Source organism: Trachymyrmex cornetzi, unplaced genomic scaffold, assembly GCF_001594075.2.
Source record: "Trachymyrmex cornetzi isolate Tcor2-1 unplaced genomic scaffold, Tcor1.1 scaffold797, whole genome shotgun sequence".
NCBI lineage: Eukaryota > Metazoa > Arthropoda > Insecta > Hymenoptera > Formicidae > Trachymyrmex > Trachymyrmex cornetzi.
In genome coordinates, this window is record NW_017300132.1 from 1,300,316 (window position 1) to 1,320,011 (window position 19,696).

Here is a 19,696-nt window from a genome sequence, read left to right on the forward strand (position 1 = left end):
TTATGGAACATGTTAATTTATAAGATCTTGTTATTTAGTTACTCCCGACGCATAAAGAGATACGGAGCACCATGCAGTATGCAATAGATACTTTCCCTCCCTCTCCCTCTTCTCCGTTATACATTATTCCCTGTGTCTCGACGTATAAAGACATGTTTTGCGAGCATCGGCATATGAATACCAAATGATGTCGCGGAACAACACGGGCGGCTTCTCGTAATTCCTTTCCCGTCGTATCTACACGCCATGACGGTCGCAAAAACCGAAGCCGCTAAGCCCTCGGTGTTTGGCTGGCGGAGCTGAATCCATCTCGCAGTGGTGGGATCAACGTCTGGACGGGCAAAGTTTTATATAATCCGCTGTAAGGCGATCGCGTCCGGGATCGGACTTGTTGGCGAACTTGCCGCTTTAATTATGCATCGTTAAGGTATTTACTGTCGTGTCTGCCATCGCGCGAGTCGTGTCACCTGGTTATCTCCGCTTTCGTCGTTTTATGTCGCAGCTGTGAATTATAAATCGCAAACATGGAACTTGCAGAGGACACTTCGAGCGCTGAGTGACAAAACTGTCGGCGAAAATGTACCTTGAATAATTCTCGAATATTTTTTAACCCCTTTATTTTACTGGAGTAAAGTTTTGATTTACTATTCATTAAATGGGCCATCGTTACGTGTTTTTGTGGCGAAATTACGCGGAAAATGTTTTAGCTCGCAATGCCTTGTCGGCTGTCAATTGAATCAGATGAATTGCACGCGCGGCGGGCGTGCGAATTAAATGACAGGATAGACCGATGTTCACGCTTTAACGCAAATTCATTTCACCCTTAAACGACGAGATCGAACGGTTTTCTCATTCGCGAATGCCCGCAATTGTTCCCCGCGAGAAAAGCGAGGGCTTTGTCAAAAAACGTTGAACCCGCGGGGATCGTTTTGATCGCTAATTATTTCCGTTAATTAGTATAACAACTGCGCGTGCCAACTTCATTAACCCCGTTCGCAGTTCGGCCTCCTGAATGGACCGCATTAATGCATTATTCGCTCTTTTCTGTTCTCTTCTATCTCTTTCTTCCTATTTTCTTTTCTTTTATTCCTCGCGGCCGTCACCTTTGTTCGCCGAAACTTCGCACAATGGCGACAATTGTCCGTTTCTTTACCGCGAGAGTTTTTCTTCGATGGCGCAATTCATTTAAAATTCTCAATAACGAGCGCGTCTTCTGCCATCAACGCCAGAATATCCCGCATATATGTATGTAACGAGCCAAACTCGGGGAAACTTTCGGAGCTTCTGAGATACGGCGATTATGCCCAAAGTAGTCCGGCTATCGCTCTAAGAGAGACTTGACAAGATATACGCGTATACAATTACGCGTAATCGCATCGCGGTGATCCAGTGTAGTGTTCCTAGATTACAAACTTTGGACAACGGAGAGTAGACATCTTTGAAAATGCAAACGATTTTGGGGTATTATTGAAAGTCAGGGAAGATAATGAAATTTTGTCTGGAAATCACGAGAAAGTTACGAAATTTTAGGATAAGGAATTTATGAGGACAAGGAATAACAGATTTCAATCTGGACAACCTTGTCCGGTTTCTGATAGATTGAAATCTGTTATTCCTTCTTCCTTATTCCTTTCATTGTATGAGCCCTAATTCAGCGATCATTGCGTATGCTGGATCGAAAATAGCTGTGTGAAGTTGGCTCCCCCACTAATTAAAATCTAAAAATAACCATTATCATTTGTTTGATAGTCGTTGGGTGGTGTTTGGTAGTCCATTCCGGACGTTTGATAGTCAAAGATATATTGATAAGGAAATTGATAACAATGAAGATATGAATCAATTTGAAAATTGGATGAATAAAGGTGAAATTGAAACACATTCATTACAACAAAGTGAAGAAATCAATGAAAATATCACATTATCAGAACGTACAAAATCACCTAGCAGTCTTACTAATAGAAAATCCAAATATTTCAAGCCATACCCGGAAATAAAATATATTAAAAACAGAAAGTTAAAAAATCAATAAAAAAATTCTTCCTCCAAAATGGTTCTTTCTTACAACCACTGAAAATCAATGGAACTACATATGAAATTCGAAATATTTGTCCTTTTGACTCGATTGCCCAAATTATTACGTTTATTGCTTTAGAAGAAACGTCAGTAAGCGATGACCAAACGAATGCTTACAGAGATTATTGTATGTGCAGTCTGCAAAGCCGAGTTTTACAAGTGGGGGGGGCTAACTTCACGCCTGTATATCGTTTTTTAAATATTTTCAGTTATAATTTCGACTACCAATCATCGGGAATGGACTACCAAACGTCAGTAAGCGACCACCAAACGAATGCTTACCGCAGGGATTATTGTATGTGCAGTCTGCAAAGCCGAGTTTTACAAGTGAGGGGGCCAACTTCACGCGCGTTCGTCTCTTTTTGATATTATTCGTTATATCTTTGACTACCAAACACCACCAAACAACTACCAAACGAATGGTCATTTTTAGATTTTTATTAGTGGGGGGGGGGGGGCAACTTCACACAGCTATCGAAAATCACGGAATGGAGTCTTTGTTCCTTAGCTTAGAAATCACGGAGTGGAGTCTTTGTTCCTTAGCTTAGAAATCACGGAGTGGAGTTTATGTTCCTTAGCTTAGCCATGCCCTGAATCGTTCTCGAAATGAACGATCTTTCGCGACAAGAAAGTCTGTTTTCGTCTGAAGAGAGACTCAGATTAGGACATTTTAGCTAATTAGAACACATTCAAAACGGAGCTTGTGTCGTTACAACAGTTTTAGCATATCGCTATAAACTTTTCTTGTAATCTTTTATGCTCTTGCGATTCTCGAAGTACTTTATTTTAAAATGCATTTAATCTGGAGATTTGAGTCCGACGATTGAAAACGATTTGTCTGCGATTTTATCTAATTCTTCTGTCGAGAAAAAAATAAATTGCGACTATTTACCGAAAAATATCTTTCATGGCGTTAGCAGTAGAAAACGACTTCGAACAGAATTTTTACAGATACAAAGGCAGAAGTACTTTATTTTAAGATGCTTTTAATCTAAAGATTTAAGTCCGACGATTAAAAACGATTTGTCTACAGTTTCGTCTCTAATTCTTCTTCCGAGAAAAGATTAACTGCGAATATTTACTGAAAAATATCTTTTGACGATAAGAAATACAGTTAATAGCGGAATTAACGACTTCGGACAGAACTTCTATACAGAGGCAAAAGGCCGCAGGCCGTTTTTTTGCAGCTTTTACGTTCGAGCTTCCATACATTCGAGCTCTCCCGTCTGCTTCCCATATTTCATACCCTCTTTCTCTCTGAACCGGCAACAGCCAGCAAAACGAGACGAGCTCCCGTTGGACGCGTTTATCTTTGATCTTTGCGACATGTTTTTTCAGAGATTATTATAAATCGCAGATTACGCGGGTAGTGCGGATAAAGGGGCAAACACGAATTAAACACGCGTCACAGCGAGAGAGAGAAAGAAGAGAGAGAGAGAGCGAGAGGGAGGGAGGGAGGAGAGCGTGGGTGGTGGAAGGGGCTGCACGATTGAAAGGGATCCCCACGTGGAAACCGCGTAAAGGATACCGTTGAGATACACTCTGTGTGATATACGACACAAAGCGAAGCTGTCCGAGGTATCGATCGGCATCGGCGCGAGCATCGCGGCGGCATCGCGGCGCTAGAGAGAATCACACGATCCGGCGCATTTACAGAGCGTTTCTCCGAACAATGGGGGTGGATGGGGGAGGGGGGGGCACGAAAAACGAGGGGCGGGGGAGAGAAAGGTGAAGAGCGATTTTTCGCCCCGTAATCCACAGACGATGCATAATATCTCTCAGGGGCAAAGGAAACGTTCCATTAAGGAAATGAGCCGGGCGTCACGTTAAATTACGTTTGTTTCGTGCCGCGGAACGACGCCTTTTTCATCCCTGAATCCACACTCCTCCACTCATCTCCTCCGTCTCTCTCTCTCGCTGCTTCCATTCCTCTCCCGGTCTCCTCTGCGAGTGCGCCATTGCGGCGACCGCAATTTGGCCCGGGAGCCTCGTATTTTCAATTAATGTTTCCTTCAAACGAACTAGCGTGATCAACGAAATGTTCCACGTTTCAACAGAATAAAGAATAACATTTCGCCGTTTGCTGACAGTATATATTGAAAAAAAAATTGAGTAATTGCGACAAATGATGGCGACTTATATATAAACAGTCAGAAAATCTCGTTACAGCGATATTTCTCGGATTACACGTTTCGAAAGATACCGTTGAAAATCCGATTCCATATTATATGAATAATCTAAATATAATGGAGCATTTCAAATTCAATTTAGAAACACGCTGCAATCAGATCTCGCTACGCGCGTCGCGTAGCATTTCAAGATGCATTTACCTTTTATATAGTTGCGAAATTTAAGGTCAGTGTATAATAATGTGAAAGATGACAAGGCTGCGCGAGAGCACTATTACGCATCATTATAATAGACACTGCAAACATGATAGGAGACATAAGGCACGCTCGCTTCACTTAATGCAGTTGCTGTCATTATCGTGCACTAACTGCTCATTATATCGTAATAAGCGCCCAATACATCTGCATGTATTATACGTGTTCACGCGGAAACGGGTCGCGAACTAATGCGAACCCATTGGACGTAATTACGCTACCTGTTACGTGGAAACTCGTAGCCGGCATCAAGATCACATCGTGCAACTTCGATTCGGTTAATCGTGGAAGATGAATCCGGCGTCGATGGTACCGCGGAGACGTACATTTAGGAGTAATTCGAAGGTTCCATTAAATTTTATCAATTTTCTGAAGCTATAGATAGTGGATGATAATTTTTTCCACGGCCCTTTCTCGCTTTTTTAAGGAAATGAAAAATCGATTGATATTCCCAATATCGTTTTTAATTTTCTATCTTTGTGTTATTAACTCGCCGCCTGCAATCATATTTTCATTCTCTATCTGCGTCCGGATCTTTTTTGTCTAATCCAAGTTTTTTTTACTGTTATAAACTTTCAAAAAATATGGGAGGTTGAGGATTACTTTTCAATATCTCTACATTGAGAAAAAATGTACTAAATTTTAACAAATATTTATTTGAATAGTATCAATTTAATTTAACATTTATTTACAGTAAACATTCACGAAATAAAAAAATTATACAATAGTTAAATTAATGATTTTTGTACCAAGTAAATATACGTTTATATTTAGTAAATATTCAGCTAGTATTATTTAAACAAATATTTGGTAAAATTTAATATATTTTTCCCTCGGTGTATTACAAGATATTTACAAGATATTTTAGGAGAGAAAACAGACTCTGTTCTTCTTTATTTTTACAAGAAATTCGAGAGTGAAATTTTGCTTGTGTCAACAAAGACCCAAAGATGCAGATGGTGGGTTAATCAATAACGTAGCCAAATCAAAAATTAATTTTTTATCTATCATTATGTATTTACGATGAATTTGAGAGTAAGCATTAATTTTGTTTTTATCATTTAAGCTCGATTACGATTAAATGTTTTACGCTGTACGCTTCATTTACAGGAAACATTTAACATTATCTTGATTAAATATTTAGTGAATGAATGCACCGCCCGAAACTAGCTTTAATCGGTGCACTTTAGATTATTCCTATGTCGTTTGCAGGACCATACGAAATTATTTTATGCTAGTGGAAATACGCATTTAGAATTTGAAAAAAAATTTTTAATGAAACCTATAAACTTAGTGGTACGTCGAATCGTAATGATATTGCGAAACAAACTGAGAATCGATATCATTCTGTGAAAAATAAAACTGAAGCTTCGTACTTTATATATAGAAAATTCCAACAGAATGCCATTGCAAAAAAGACAAAATTTAACCCGCGAATGCTATTGTTATTGAATGATATGGTAATGCTATCGATATGTAAATTTTACGTATAAGGTCTTTTTTTAATTAATGTAACACAAGTTTTTCATACACTTCACATTTTTAATGCTCTAATATTTATAATCTAGATTTTTATAAATACAAATAACTTATTTATTAACTTAAAAAAAAAAGAACGAATTATTAAATTTAGTCTTAAAATAATATGAAGTAGATATGTAGTCCATTTATGTGTGTCTCCTCCTAACACTTAAATAAAATATATGATAACACAAAAAACTGCTTAAAAATTAAAACTCACGCTTTCTGTTATAATACCGACCATTAGGGAATCCAAACTGACATATAACGGACAGAATTTTTAAAAATAGAATTTTTTTGTCTCCACTTGTCCTAGTTTTTGACATGGCAGATCAGACTTCGTAATGACTAAAAACATAGTTTAGCGACCTTACTCACATCTACGTAAAATTTACGTATCGATAACATTCTAGGGTTGAATAACATGAACCGAATCTCGCCATTTTGATTCTCAATATTTTATTCGCGTTGATTGCATCCCAAGAAAAACAGTGAAAGAGACAGATAGGGGAGTGTGTTTGCGATGACGAGACGTTCCGCGTAGCACGAAATACCTATCTACTCTTCTCTCGAAGCCATTCATATTCATAGAAGTCATTAAACGCGATTTCCGAAGATAGCCGAGTTGATGGGTACGAGATCGCGCTGGCGGACTTTTCTCGGCGAGATTAGATCAACGGAACAAATATTTGAGAGCTCTCGTTGCGGTGAGACTCTGTCTTTGCGCGCTCTCTTCATCCTCCTTGCTCTTCGATATCCACTCCGCATGAAAACCTGCTCGTCCGTAGAGCGAAACTTCGCCGTCTAAGTTTTCGAGTCTTAACATCGATTCGAGGGGAGTGGCTCGACTCTCGGTGCGGCCCGAGAATAAATCGCGCCACGTTTGTGAATGCTTCATGACTTTCGGAGTTTCGTCTGCTCAGTGTCTGTCAAATAAATAATCCCTCCGCGGGATTGGGATCTGTGAAATTTGCACGACATTTTATATTAACATGGAAAAACAATTACAATCCATTAGCACTTTTCATTGTTCTACAGTTCTACATAAAAATAATTATACGAAAAACCAAAAATGAAAGTATATTACCCGTATCAGATTACCGACCCGACTGCCAACTCTGACTGCCGACCAACAATGGATAATAAGATTTATGATTCAATGTGATTGGTCCATTATTGGTCTGCAGTTAGAGTTGGCAGTCGAGTCGGCTTGCAGAGTCGGTAGTCTGATACGGGCTTATGTTAACTTCGCGAACCTGGCACATCCTTCTCTAAAGTAAAAGGAAACAATAAATATTATCACTCTTTTCGCAGGTTCCAATTTGAAAACGAAATTCTAATAATTATTAATTTTTTATTCACTTTGAATATTAAACACAGCACTTGGAGATAAAGTGTCGTACTGATTATTTATCGCAATTCTAGCGACATTATTCTATTTCTTTGTTTTCTGTCGTCTAAGAGGAAAGTTGACGAACTTTGGAAGACACAAGACACACGTGACAAGGAACACAATTACTCGTTGATAAAACGAGGAGAGAAAAAAGCAAGAGAAAAAAAGCAAAAATAGGAAGAAACACATTGTAGATCAGCTTTAAGAAATGAAAATGACACTTGATCATGTTGAGAAATTTTTTTGCCGATATTATTTGATTATTCAATAATCTTCTATCAAATTGAAAAATAGTTTTTCTCCTTTTATAGGAAACCGAATTTTTCAGTTACGTCACTTTTGAACTAAGGGAGGGATATATGTAACGTGATGTCAAATAAGTGTCGAGTAAGATCAGTGCGATAGCATCTGTCCGTTGCCATTCTAACATTGAATATTGGATTTCAGTACTTAACGATTTAGTGGCAACCAATAGACATTTGGAAATCCGCGGTGAGCACATTGTTGTCAGGCTCGGTAGCCTAATTAATGCAATCTGCAGACGATCCGGCTTACGTTTACCTTGTTTGGCGCTGGCTGTCGTGATACGTAAACTCGCAGCAGAGTTACCGCCCTCGAGACTCTGTGGTGTTCGATATACGTTTCGACGCTGTCAAATCGCTGTCAAATTATAATTCAATTCCAAGTTCAGATTATCGGTTATTCCTCTCTCTTTTAGACACCAAGATATCTTGTAGCTATCGAGGAGTCATCAAAGTGGCAATGTGAGTCTGCTGTGACAGTGATTCCGCAAAATCGAAATTAAACATTAAGGAGATTCTAAAGCAAAGGCTAAACTCTAACAATGTCGGTAAAACAGATTTTAATTTCAAACTAAAAATATCAATAATAGTGATGTTTTTAATTCAGTTTCTTGCATTATCATTTTGTCTCATTCAAACATCTGTCCTTGTCTAATATACTGCATGTAGCGCTATATCTTGCAAGATCCAGCATCACTATTATATGCAATATTGCTCTATTTACATTTATAAAACATAATTCTTTTTTTCTAAACTTTTAATCTTAATTCCTTTACGATAATGTCCGCGTACGATATTGTCTCTATGGCGAGACCATCTTATTTTGTACATATAAATTGTAGAATTTTTGTATTAAGCAGATATTGTCGTCGAATGACAAGTCGATGTTTGCAATAGCTATTTTTGTGCGTATTTTAATCATGTACAAGAATTTGGCAATTCTGTAAAAACGATTCGAAAATGTTTTGGAATTACGAAATATTGATAATTTGCTTTACTTTAGGATCTCACTAAAAACTGCATACTGATGCGATCGACGTAAATAAAGCCATCATGATTAACCAAAACCAATCAGTACCACATAAATTTTGCGTGTAACGTATAATGGCCAACTAAACCTCCGAATAGGATACCATCCAAAGTGCAAACTGACTGACTGACCAACCCATTGTGAATTCGGTAAAGCCGACAATGGCCCATACAATTACGCTGAAAATTACGCTGCGTTTGCGTCAGTCGATGTGCTATCAGTTAATTCCTTGAACTAATTCGATCAATGTTGACTTGCTGTTCCAGCTGGACAGGTTCAAAGAGCCACCGGCGTTCGGGCCAATGTGTGATCTCCTCTGGTCGGATCCTCTCGAGGACTTCGGCAACGAGAAGAACGCGGAACACTTTTCCCACAATAGTGTCAGGGGTTGTTCATACTTTTACAGGTGAGTGTCCGTTTCAACCTCTTTTTAAATTCTTTTAACTTGTTAAATTGCGGGTAACATGCGTAATAGAAATTCTAACATACGACTAGGAAGATTTGGACGTGCAGAATCGGATTTTTCTAACTTATTTCAATGTGATATATACATTTTTAATTATATTCTGTGAATGGAATTGCATTTTTCTAAAGTGGAGAAAAGCACTGTAGATTAAATATCATACAGTAAAGAACGGTTTTGTTAAGATATCTAAAAATTTCGCTAAATATAGATCTGAAAATAATTTTGTTAAATCATCAAAATAATTATATAGAATTCTTAAATGTCGATAACAATGCTGCAAAAAGGTTCAATATTCCAACAACCAACTTGAACCAACGTCCTACATATCCAGTCTCGAATTAAAACTTTATTAAAATAAAGTCTATTTTAAACTAACTGAAACAATATGATGAATGATTGATCATATTATATCTTTTTTTTGTTTCTGAACTCTTTTCAGAAAACTCATTTTTAAAAGACTACTCTTATAAAATATGTAATCAATGCCTAAATTAAATCGAACAATTAACAAAAGAAAGGTAAGAAACATGAATACAACAGCTTTTTCTTTCTGGCAGTATTTTATTTATCACATACAAACAAAATTATCTGGGTTAAATAACGATATTTCATTAAGCCATACTGCCAATAAAAAAAGTATTTAAAAAGGATCCAATAAAATTGGAAATATCAGAAAATGCAATTACAATACTTTTCGTCGGGGTCGTCGATATATCGGAGGGACACGTCGATACCATGGTGTTAACATAATAATAAAGGACATATTAGCGGAGAAAAGAAAAAACGAGGTCAACACCCCATCACTACCCGGTAGTAGTCGGAGTTCTTTTTGCCGCAGAAATACGATATGCTTGTGCGATACATCTCGCGGCTGTCGCCGGTCGGTTCTCGTTTTTCCTTTCTAGCCAACCCGTTAACTCCCTCCAACGGGTAATTATCTCGCCGTCTGTTTGCAAGCAGTGCAGCCGGAAGCGCGTTGGCCACATCCCTCGCACGATCACACAGCGTGAAACGAGATAACTTTGGCTCCTCCGACCCTTCTATGTCTGAGAGATTTTCCTTCTCCGCCAAATCTTCCTACGAACGTCACGTTCGGTCCCTCGTCGCGTCGCTCTTTGTCAGCGTCCGCGGACACACCCGTGGTTTGCCCCGTGCAAGGATTAATAACGACCGTGTTATACGACGGTGTCAGCAAACCGCAGACATGACAGCTCCTCTCGCGGATCCGCTAATTATACGAACGGCTACGTTAATAAGAACCGAGATTCGTTAAGTGTCAGCCGTTACTCGTTACGTATTCATCACGTTTACGTACGTGCCATATACGTTGACGAAGTAATACGTTAAATTCTGGAAAAACGCGTTTTATATTTCTCCGCGATCTTATGCGATCCTTCAGTAACAAATTAATATTAAATATCTTTATTATCACTCCCGATTGTTGCCAAAGGTTGGCGTAACAAAAAGAATAATGAAAAGTATGCGTTTCACTGATTGTTTTACTCGATTCGATTGTTAATTGTTATCTTATTTGTTGTTAACTACAACAATCTAATATCAATTTTTACACACAAGTTTTTTTATTAAGCAAGCTTAGTTTAAAATAGTTTAAAACGCACAGTGAAAAAAGTTTCTAATTGAAAACGAACAAATCAGAAGAGTCTAGCCATATCAATCAGAATTCTAGTTATTCAAATAAAATTATAATAGTCAACCAGAAAATTCTGATTTGTCCATTCCAATTGATGCAATCAATTTCTTTTTCCAATGTATAATTATCATTAATTCTTTTGTTTAAAAAAAGTAGAAAAATGATATTTTATCTGTGCATTCTCTCATTGGCTGTTTGATGAGTTAAGAAATAAAATAATTATACCAATTATATGCATTGAAAGCATTTACATAGGAAATTTTAATTACTCACGGTTGTAAGACATCTCGAAGTAACAATTAGTACAAAATAAGTTAGTTTAAGCCTTCTTGCGTCCACGATCTTAAAAATCGAGATTTCAGATGGAGAAAGAATTAATATATTGCATTCGAACAATTCGACTATTCATTAATTTAATTAATAAATTCTTTATAACGTTTTTTAATAAATAATAAATTCTTTCTCCGTCCGGATCTCAAAGCGATTTCTGGCATCGTGGAAAAGGCATCTTTGAAAAATAAGGTTGTCGTAAATGTACACGTCGGGAGATGCCAAATTACTGTTTCTCTACCACATTTTTATTATTATAAAAATTCTGTATTTAAGCTGTTTAACTGTTGTAGTTTCATACTTGACATGGCGCTTCCTGACAGCTTTTTCAAAATGTGGAATTAATTATAGTGTAAATAACAGAGTATTTTACTACGAAATTTAAAAGTCTTTAAATCACTGCATACAATGTACTACATATACATATATATATAATAAGAATAAATTAAAATATGTAATCTGGTTTTTCTGTTATACTTTTAATTAATATTTACTAATAATGTGTCAGTTATATTAGTTTATAATTAATATTATTTTAAACTTCAATTATTAAGTCTTTAATTTTTAATTTAAATTTTTTAATATTGTGTTTTCACTAAATTGTTTTTATTTTACTTTTATTTTCTATATTTCTCTATAATTTAATGTTGACGCGGCACGTTACGTCATCAAAGAATCGTACACGGAAAGAATGATTTTGCTGAGGTATCTAAAAATTTAACTAGGTACAAATCTGAAAATAACTTTATTCGATCATTAAAATAATTATGTAGGAAATTCAAGCAAGACAAACGAGGCTGCAAATAATTTTGACATTTTAACGATTAGTTTGAGCGTTCTACATAATTATTTTGAAAAACCAAGAAAATTATTTTCAGATCTGCGTGTAGTTAATTTTTTAGACACTTCAGCGAAGCCAACCGTGTACGTGTCGGTATTCCTCGAGTAACAGCGGCAGAAATGTTAGAAAGTTGATTTATTGAGGCGATTTTCATAATCAAGTTGTTCATTGATATATACGTGGATGTGGCACAGACGATCGCGATTACGATAAGATAATAGTGGCCGTTATGAAGACGTTCTAGATAGCACCAGTCCGTTAATCCCTTATTTTCGATTCTCGCATTATCGTGTCTTGTTCCTGGATAGATACGTGCATTAAGTTTCACGCGAACATAAATCACATCTCGCGTCTCGAGCAGTATGCAAGTAGTCCGGCTGTAATCGCCGGCGGTCGTCCGACTACACCGCGACTCGTACTACTCACCCTTCCTCCCTCCAACGTCTGACTCGTAATGAAGCTGCTGATTACTCCCTGCCATCCCTTAATGACCCGAAGTGGCTGTACGCTGTTACGGCGAGAAAACGGAACACACATCTTGCGCACTGCGATATAACGTCCTATCGTTAAATAAATCATCTTATCGTCGCACCCGGGATGTGTGCGTATCGAAGATTCAACGACCCAGAGATCGATACCGGGCCACATTGGCGAGCGGCGCGGTTTTCGAGAGATTTCACCTCATCATTAATCTCTGTCGGCGCTATGAACGGGTCTTAATGGCCGTTAACGACCATGCCGCGACGTGGCGCACACATTTCTCACGATTCTTGGCCGAGTCAGTTATGCCACTGCGAAAAGGATCGTCCTGTTGACGTTTTCGGCGGCATAATTTGTTTATGTGAACCCGAAAGTCGGTACGCCAATAACGTCCGTCATCCAGTGTACGATTGGCAGGGATGGATGGGACATTAAAAGCTACATCGCACAAAAGACTCGAATACCTCTAACTTGCATTAACAGCGAACGTAGCAGTCTGATGCCGAAGCTTCGAGTAATCTCAGAAATTAACTCGACTACAATATTTAGAACACTCCAACAATTTTGTACAAATTCACAGAATTGCATACAAAAAGTTGTACGAGTCGTTCCCGACAAGTTAAGATTGATCATTTGGCGCCCGTGCAATTGTTTCCAATGCATGTGCCAAAAGCGCGTTACGACGTTAATCTAGGTCGCGATTTTAAGATACACGAATTTCCCGACATGAATATTCGCGCGTCGGTGGCTGCCTCACGAACGCTTATGAAACTTACACGCTTCAAAGGAGAATATTAAGTTTTGGCTGTTTTTGGCTAACATGAAAAAGTTCCATGGTGTACAAATTATACATCGTACTAAAGAGCTACTTAAACTAGGATATTTTTACACCCCAGAGGCGAAAAATGTCGAAAGTTCATTATTTTACACTGTTAGATATCAAAGGAACAATGGAATGAAAATAACCCCTTGGGTTAAATAACATTTTGTTATTTTTAACTTCCACCTGTGTCAAAATGTAAATCAATCCATTTCTGTAATAAGTTTTCAAAGTAAATATCGTTTATATTAACGTTTAAACTTAATAAATAATATAATTTAAATTTTAGTCCAATTACATTCTCTTGAGTTAAATTGTTTTAACTTTATTGTTTTAGTCCAATTATTAGGTAGGAACAGTGGTAACTTATAGAAATTATTAAAAATAACTCGGACTTTCTGTCGCTTATCAATTGCTCAAAAATCGCCGAGTTATTCATATTTAAGTAATAATACAATTTTTGTTGCTTAATTCCCGGGATGTCTTGATGTCCTACTCAACAACTTTTTATTAGTAAATGTGATGATGTTAAATTTATTGTTTTTTATCACGATTTCTCTCATGTTCCTGATGTTTCCCCCAAGATAAACGATAGACCACTCAATTTCGCTTAAATAATCTATTAATTATTAAACTATTAATTATAATTAATATGCTATACATGTATAATTTATACATCGTAGAACTTCTCCAAGTTAGACGAAAAACTTAATATTTTCCTTTTGCTACGGAATTTACTTAGAAAGCGTTCTTTTAAAATGTTAAAAATTTTGGCGTTCTATTAAAATGTTTAAAGACCGAGTCATTTACGCTACCACGGCAATTTCCATGTTATTCATTAGTGCTAAATCCATTTAATAATATAACCGAATTAACGTGCCCGCTCGTACGCTCGGATAATTCTCTTAACAGTAATTATCGGCAATCAAGCTCTCTCCCAATCTTTAAGCGGTCGATCGATAATGTCTGCTTGCAGTTACGCGGCGTGTTGCGACTTTCTGCAAAACAACAATTTGCTCAGCATCATAAGGGCGCACGAGGCTCAAGACGCCGGATATCGCATGTATCGAAAGTCTCAGACGACGGGCTTCCCGTCGCTCATCACCATCTTTAGCGCGCCCAACTATCTCGACGTGTACAACAACAAGGTAAAAGCCAATAGCGCACGAATCGCATCACGCCAGTCGCAATAACCATAAACTTCGACATTAATTTAATGTCGCACATTTATGGTCAGTGCGGGGCGCGTCGTTGTTCGTTTTATGACCTGTGGACCGCTGGTCTGCAATCGTAAAGACCCGATGTGCTCGTTGTGCTTGCAGGCAGCGGTTTTAAAGTACGAGAACAACGTGATGAATATCAGGCAGTTCAATTGCTCGCCACACCCATACTGGTTGCCCAATTTCATGGACGTTTTCACATGGTCCCTACCGTTTGTCGGCGAGAAAGGTAAGTCGTAGACCAACAAGACGTTTGCTTTTATGTTAAAAATTATTACATACTGTAAAAAAAAAAGTAATTAAAATTATATAAATTATGTCTAAAAGTTACACAATTTATAGTGGAAATGTATAAAATTATTCGTTTTTATAAAAATTAAATTTTTACTTCTAGTTATATAAATATATCTTTATATTAGATACGAAAATAACAGTATATTTTATAGTTTCTATGTAAATGTACAAACTTTTGTAATATTTCATAACTTACAGATAATATACCACACATATTATATTTGCATTTTTATGTTTGTATCAATAACATAGCTTACACAAAATTGTATCTAATTTATTGGCAAATTAATACATAAATGTTTATAAACTCAATTTAAATTTTCCTTTGTGAATTGTTCTATCACAGAATATAATTGTATTTTTTAATTGTGACTTTACGTGTGTGTGCGTACGTGCGTGCGTGTGTAAATATTACCAAATGAATTTTTCTCTTGATTCACTATTAAAGATATTGTATATCTGTTTATATATGCAAACATAAATCACTCATTATAAAGTAAAAATTACTTATAATTGAAGAAATGGGCGGAATAAAGGTCTAATTACAAAATCTTGATATTAATAAAAATTAAAATAACTTACTACTTTTTTATTATACACAAATGGGTACAATATTAAATGAATTTATGTAATGTCTTTAAGAAGTTAAATGTTACAGTACTTTTCTATTACGATCAATAATACATGAAAAAGCTAATTACCGGAAAAAGGGCCTAAGTAGAAAGAATTGTGCCTTTATCCCGCCCATCCTCTCAATTGTCAAAATTCAAATACTAATTAAAATTGTTATACGTACAGTAATTTGTTTACAGTGTATTTTCACATGATATGTCTTGCTTAGTAAAGAGTTCTCTAATGTTCATAAATCGATTTATATATCTAGAAGAAAAAATATGAAAAAAATATTTATGTAATAATTTAGATGGAAAAGAGATACATATTTGAGATAATTTGTTTAGTCGATTGCAAGATGTGTTTTACTCGGAATTGAATGGAGAATTTTTTATTTTATCTTTCAGTCACAGAAATGTTGGTGAACGTGCTGAACATTTGCTCGGACGACGAGCTGATGAGCGACGGTGATGACGCGCTCGAGGAAGGTAATGTCTATCATCTAGCTCTTATTTCCCACCTTAATCCGTATACACACTATTACTTTGCAGATGTTTCGAACAAGATCGGCTCTCAGACTGGTCGCTCTTATATCGTGATCAGAGTCTCTCTTCTTTTATCCTTTTTACTTCGGGGTTTATTCTTGAGTTTTACGGTGTCTGAGTTTTACTTATCTAATACAAAAATCGTGCAAAGAGTCACGAAACGAGGATTATCGCGTTTGTTAAATACGCGACAGAAACACTCGTTCTCATCTCAATCATCTTGCAGAAATCAGAAAAATGTTCGTTTATTTAGAAATCTGCGATTATGCAATCGCATGCAAACAATCGTGCACTCTAAAAGATGTCGGTGTGGATTTAACATATCGTGATGTCTCTAGAAAACAATATGTGAATTAAATCAATCAATTAATTTATTAATCTAATCATTTTTACTGATATATCAAAGTATTGAATGCTTATTTATATAATTCTAACCGTGTTATATTAATATTTATGTGGATTTAAAACCCATGGTATTAAATTTACATCATGTTGGTGTTAATATAATATTAACACGATGAGAACTAAATAAGAAAAATCGTATATTCGGTCAAAGCGGATCTTAGTGCTTAAATATTTCTATATGAATTTATATATCTGATTCTGCAAATCGCGCGTTGAAATCTTTTTTGATCTTGAAATACAGTACATATATAAGTAATACCTATTAAATTGACAATCAATTTAATAATTTTTTACGTTAAGCATATTCTTATAAGAATATTAATAATCTAATAATGAAAATCAGTCTCTGAATTCATTGCAAAAAATTATCATGTACACGGAGAAAATTTTCTTTTAAAATTTACCCTGAAAATATGGTGATTGTGGTACAATACAATATTTTAAAGGTTTTTACCATGCACTTCAGTAAAATTGATCAAACTTATTTTATACTTTATTGTAGTTTTATTAATATGAATGAGAGAGATTTATATTAAAATTCTTCGAAATACAATGTTGTTCCACGGCTGTCATATTTTCAGGGTAAATTCTAAGAAAAAATTCTCTCCGGGTATAGACATCGTATGGTATTAAATCCAAATCGATATTTTTAGAGTGCGAAGAAGATGTGTTTCTTCAATTCCTTCGATCGGGTTCTCGATTAAATCTCATCTTCGGTAAATTCATTTCGTTTCGAGATGCACTCGGATAGCCGCGACGAGAGATGAAACACGGTTTCAATCTTATCCGTCACTTCGAGGACAGCTGGACGGACGAGTGCACGATAAGACGGGCCCGAGATGCCGTTAATATCTGGAATCTCTTACAAGCTCCGACACGATCTAAGAGAGGCCACGTCATCTTCGTGCACGGGGGAGAATGCGTGGATTCATCCCTCATGTCCTGCCGCGTGCCGAACCGATAGAAAAGAGTTGGACACAATCTAACGATGAAAAATGGATCGGGAACACCCCCCTCATTCTATGAATCGTCGCATTCTCCGCCAAAAAGGAAGATCGATTGTGCACGTGCGCCCGGATTGGATAATAGTGAGCGCGAATTTTACAAAGAATTGCTCGACTGTTCATTTTCATCGCATCGATGAAAGTTGAAACATGCCGTTAATTTTTCGTTCGATCGCTTTTAATTTAACGCGATTTTGAACGAAAGCGGCGAAGCTTCAGCGTGTTTTTTTTTTTTTTATTTTAGTTCGCCTAGCAGACAAATTTCACGCGCACGATCGATCCGCCAGTTAACTTCCATCGTCAATTTTTTCGATCGTTTGATTTCGACGGCACCTGCGAATTTCTACGCATTCTAAATATTCTTATAGATATCCCTACGATTCACACGATTAGATGTTCGCGCACCTCTCTTATAATAAAATTCACCTTCTCAAGCGAAAGTTAAAAAAAAAATGATTGGCGCGCAATTTCCCGAATATTCATCGATAAGAGTAGTTTGTTGATTTGAAAAAAAGAAAATATGTCTCTATCACCTCACCTCCCCCACGATCTCACTCTTGTAACTTCCAGAGACAAATCTTGAATTCTCTTTCTGTTTGCATTTTCACTCGCTGCACGGACAGATGGTAAGAAACGCCGCTCGATTCTTCTAGACGTCACACGATTAAGAGCTTCATTGATTATCATTAATTTTTTAGCTATTTTCATAGTAGTTTCTCGATGTCGAGTTTCTCTTTCTCTCTGTTTCTCTATCTATCTTTCTCTTCCTCCGTATTTTTCTTTCTTTATTATCGTCTTCTATTTTTTTTTTTTTTTCCTTTATCCGTATCGTCGTATTCGTTGGAAGGAGAAGAACGTACGTACGTTCGAGTCTATTTCTTTCTTCTCTCTTTTCTTCTTTTATCTTCCGTTCTGTATGATATCCATGCGCGTAATATATATGCGTGTACATATATATAATATATATACATATTTACTATTTTTCTATATATTTTTTCTCTTTATCTTTGGCCATCTGTTTCACGGTACTCACAATTTCTCGCATCGAGGTACGAGGTTCTTTTTCTTTTCTTTTTTTCTCTCTCTTTCTCTTTCTCTCTCCGTATCTGCTCCATATCTGCTCTTCTTGGCATTTTTATTTTCACTTCCCGATTACGTATAAACATGTATGTGTGTAATACATATTCAACGTGTCACGACGGCACATATAGCCTGGATTTTTACATCTTCAACGGTAGACTTTGATTTTCTGCATCATTATACTCATAGCATCTTCACCCTGTCTCCATACGTTTGTTCAAGATGGCACGATCCCTTTGCTTGTTTCTCAAAGCACGTATATAAGTATTTCGCGAGGGTCTTGAGCTTTACGAGTTCAAAGTACTTTTTCAGCTCGAAGCTTAATCGAGCTGAAAGATTCATCATTTTGCCATCTTGCGCATCGCGCAATTAATTTAATTCACGCATGCATCGCAGCGATCGGGTAAGATAACGCTATAAAATCGTCATTCCACCTCTCGTCTTAATTATTTTTCAAAGTTACTCGGGAAATATATCTCCAGATCGATATTTTTTATTTGTCATTTCGTTTTACTCCGATCGACTCTACCACTCTGTCCGAGTTCCATAGTCAGTTTCAATTTCACGTGTGTCAATTTCATGTCCATCCCACCCCCCGCTGGCCTATTCTGTTTACTTTCTTTTTCTTTCTCGTATATTTCACACATGTATATGTATAATCACTCTGCCCCCTTCGTCCCTACGTATGGAAAGCTAAAAGAAAAAATTACAATCTTTTTTCCGGCGGATGGAGCCTTGCAACCTGTAATAATCGTGAACTTTTTTTTTCCCTCGTCGCGATTCGTCGCGCTTTGAATAAATCGAACGTCGCCGTCGAGTCCTCAAGATTAAAGACGTATATATTTTTTTATCGACCTGTGTCGGCTAAGCTATCGTCGATTAATTTTACATTCGTCCACGTGCGCCCGAGAAGGAGACATCGGTTAATTCATTCCCGCAATTCGCGGCACGTCGGAAGGTCAGATCGATACGCCGGTGTCAGCACGGACAGTGCAGATGGTCACCAGGTCTAACAAGTATCCATCCACCGGGCCCGAGTCCAAAAGCTCCGAAAGAAAGTCGAGCAGCCCCCTCACCGCTCCCACTGAAGCCGTCTCGCAGAGAACGCGCTCGCGAGACCGTTTTTCCCGGCTTGTTGCGGTTAGGTCGCTCTGATCGAAAAAAAAAGGGAAAAAAAAAGAGTTCAAACAGAGAGTCCCGGTGTTTCGATCAATAAAGACACCCTCGGCCCCTCCTGCACCCCTC

General features: G+C 37.0%; 1 protein-coding gene across 6 annotated transcripts in view; it reads left to right on the forward strand.

The window, feature by feature from the left end:
- The window catches only part of LOC108768445 (serine/threonine-protein phosphatase 2B catalytic subunit 2), a 169,813-nt gene that overhangs the window by 131,292 nt on the left and 18,825 nt on the right, over nucleotides 1–19,696 (forward strand). For 5 of the 6 annotated variants that reach the window (XM_018518863.1, XM_018518858.1, XM_018518860.1 and 2 more), the window contains exons 6-9: nucleotides 8,970–9,109; nucleotides 14,268–14,439; nucleotides 14,614–14,740; nucleotides 15,825–15,905. In XM_018518863.1, coding sequence (XP_018374365.1) covers nucleotides 8,970–9,109; nucleotides 14,268–14,439; nucleotides 14,614–14,740; nucleotides 15,825–15,905 — 520 coding nt within the window. Of the gene's footprint in view, nucleotides 1–8,969; nucleotides 9,110–14,267; nucleotides 14,440–14,613; nucleotides 14,741–15,824; nucleotides 15,906–17,994; nucleotides 17,998–19,696 lie in introns of all 6 variants that reach the window. The other variant, XM_018518859.1, reaches the window with a different exon arrangement.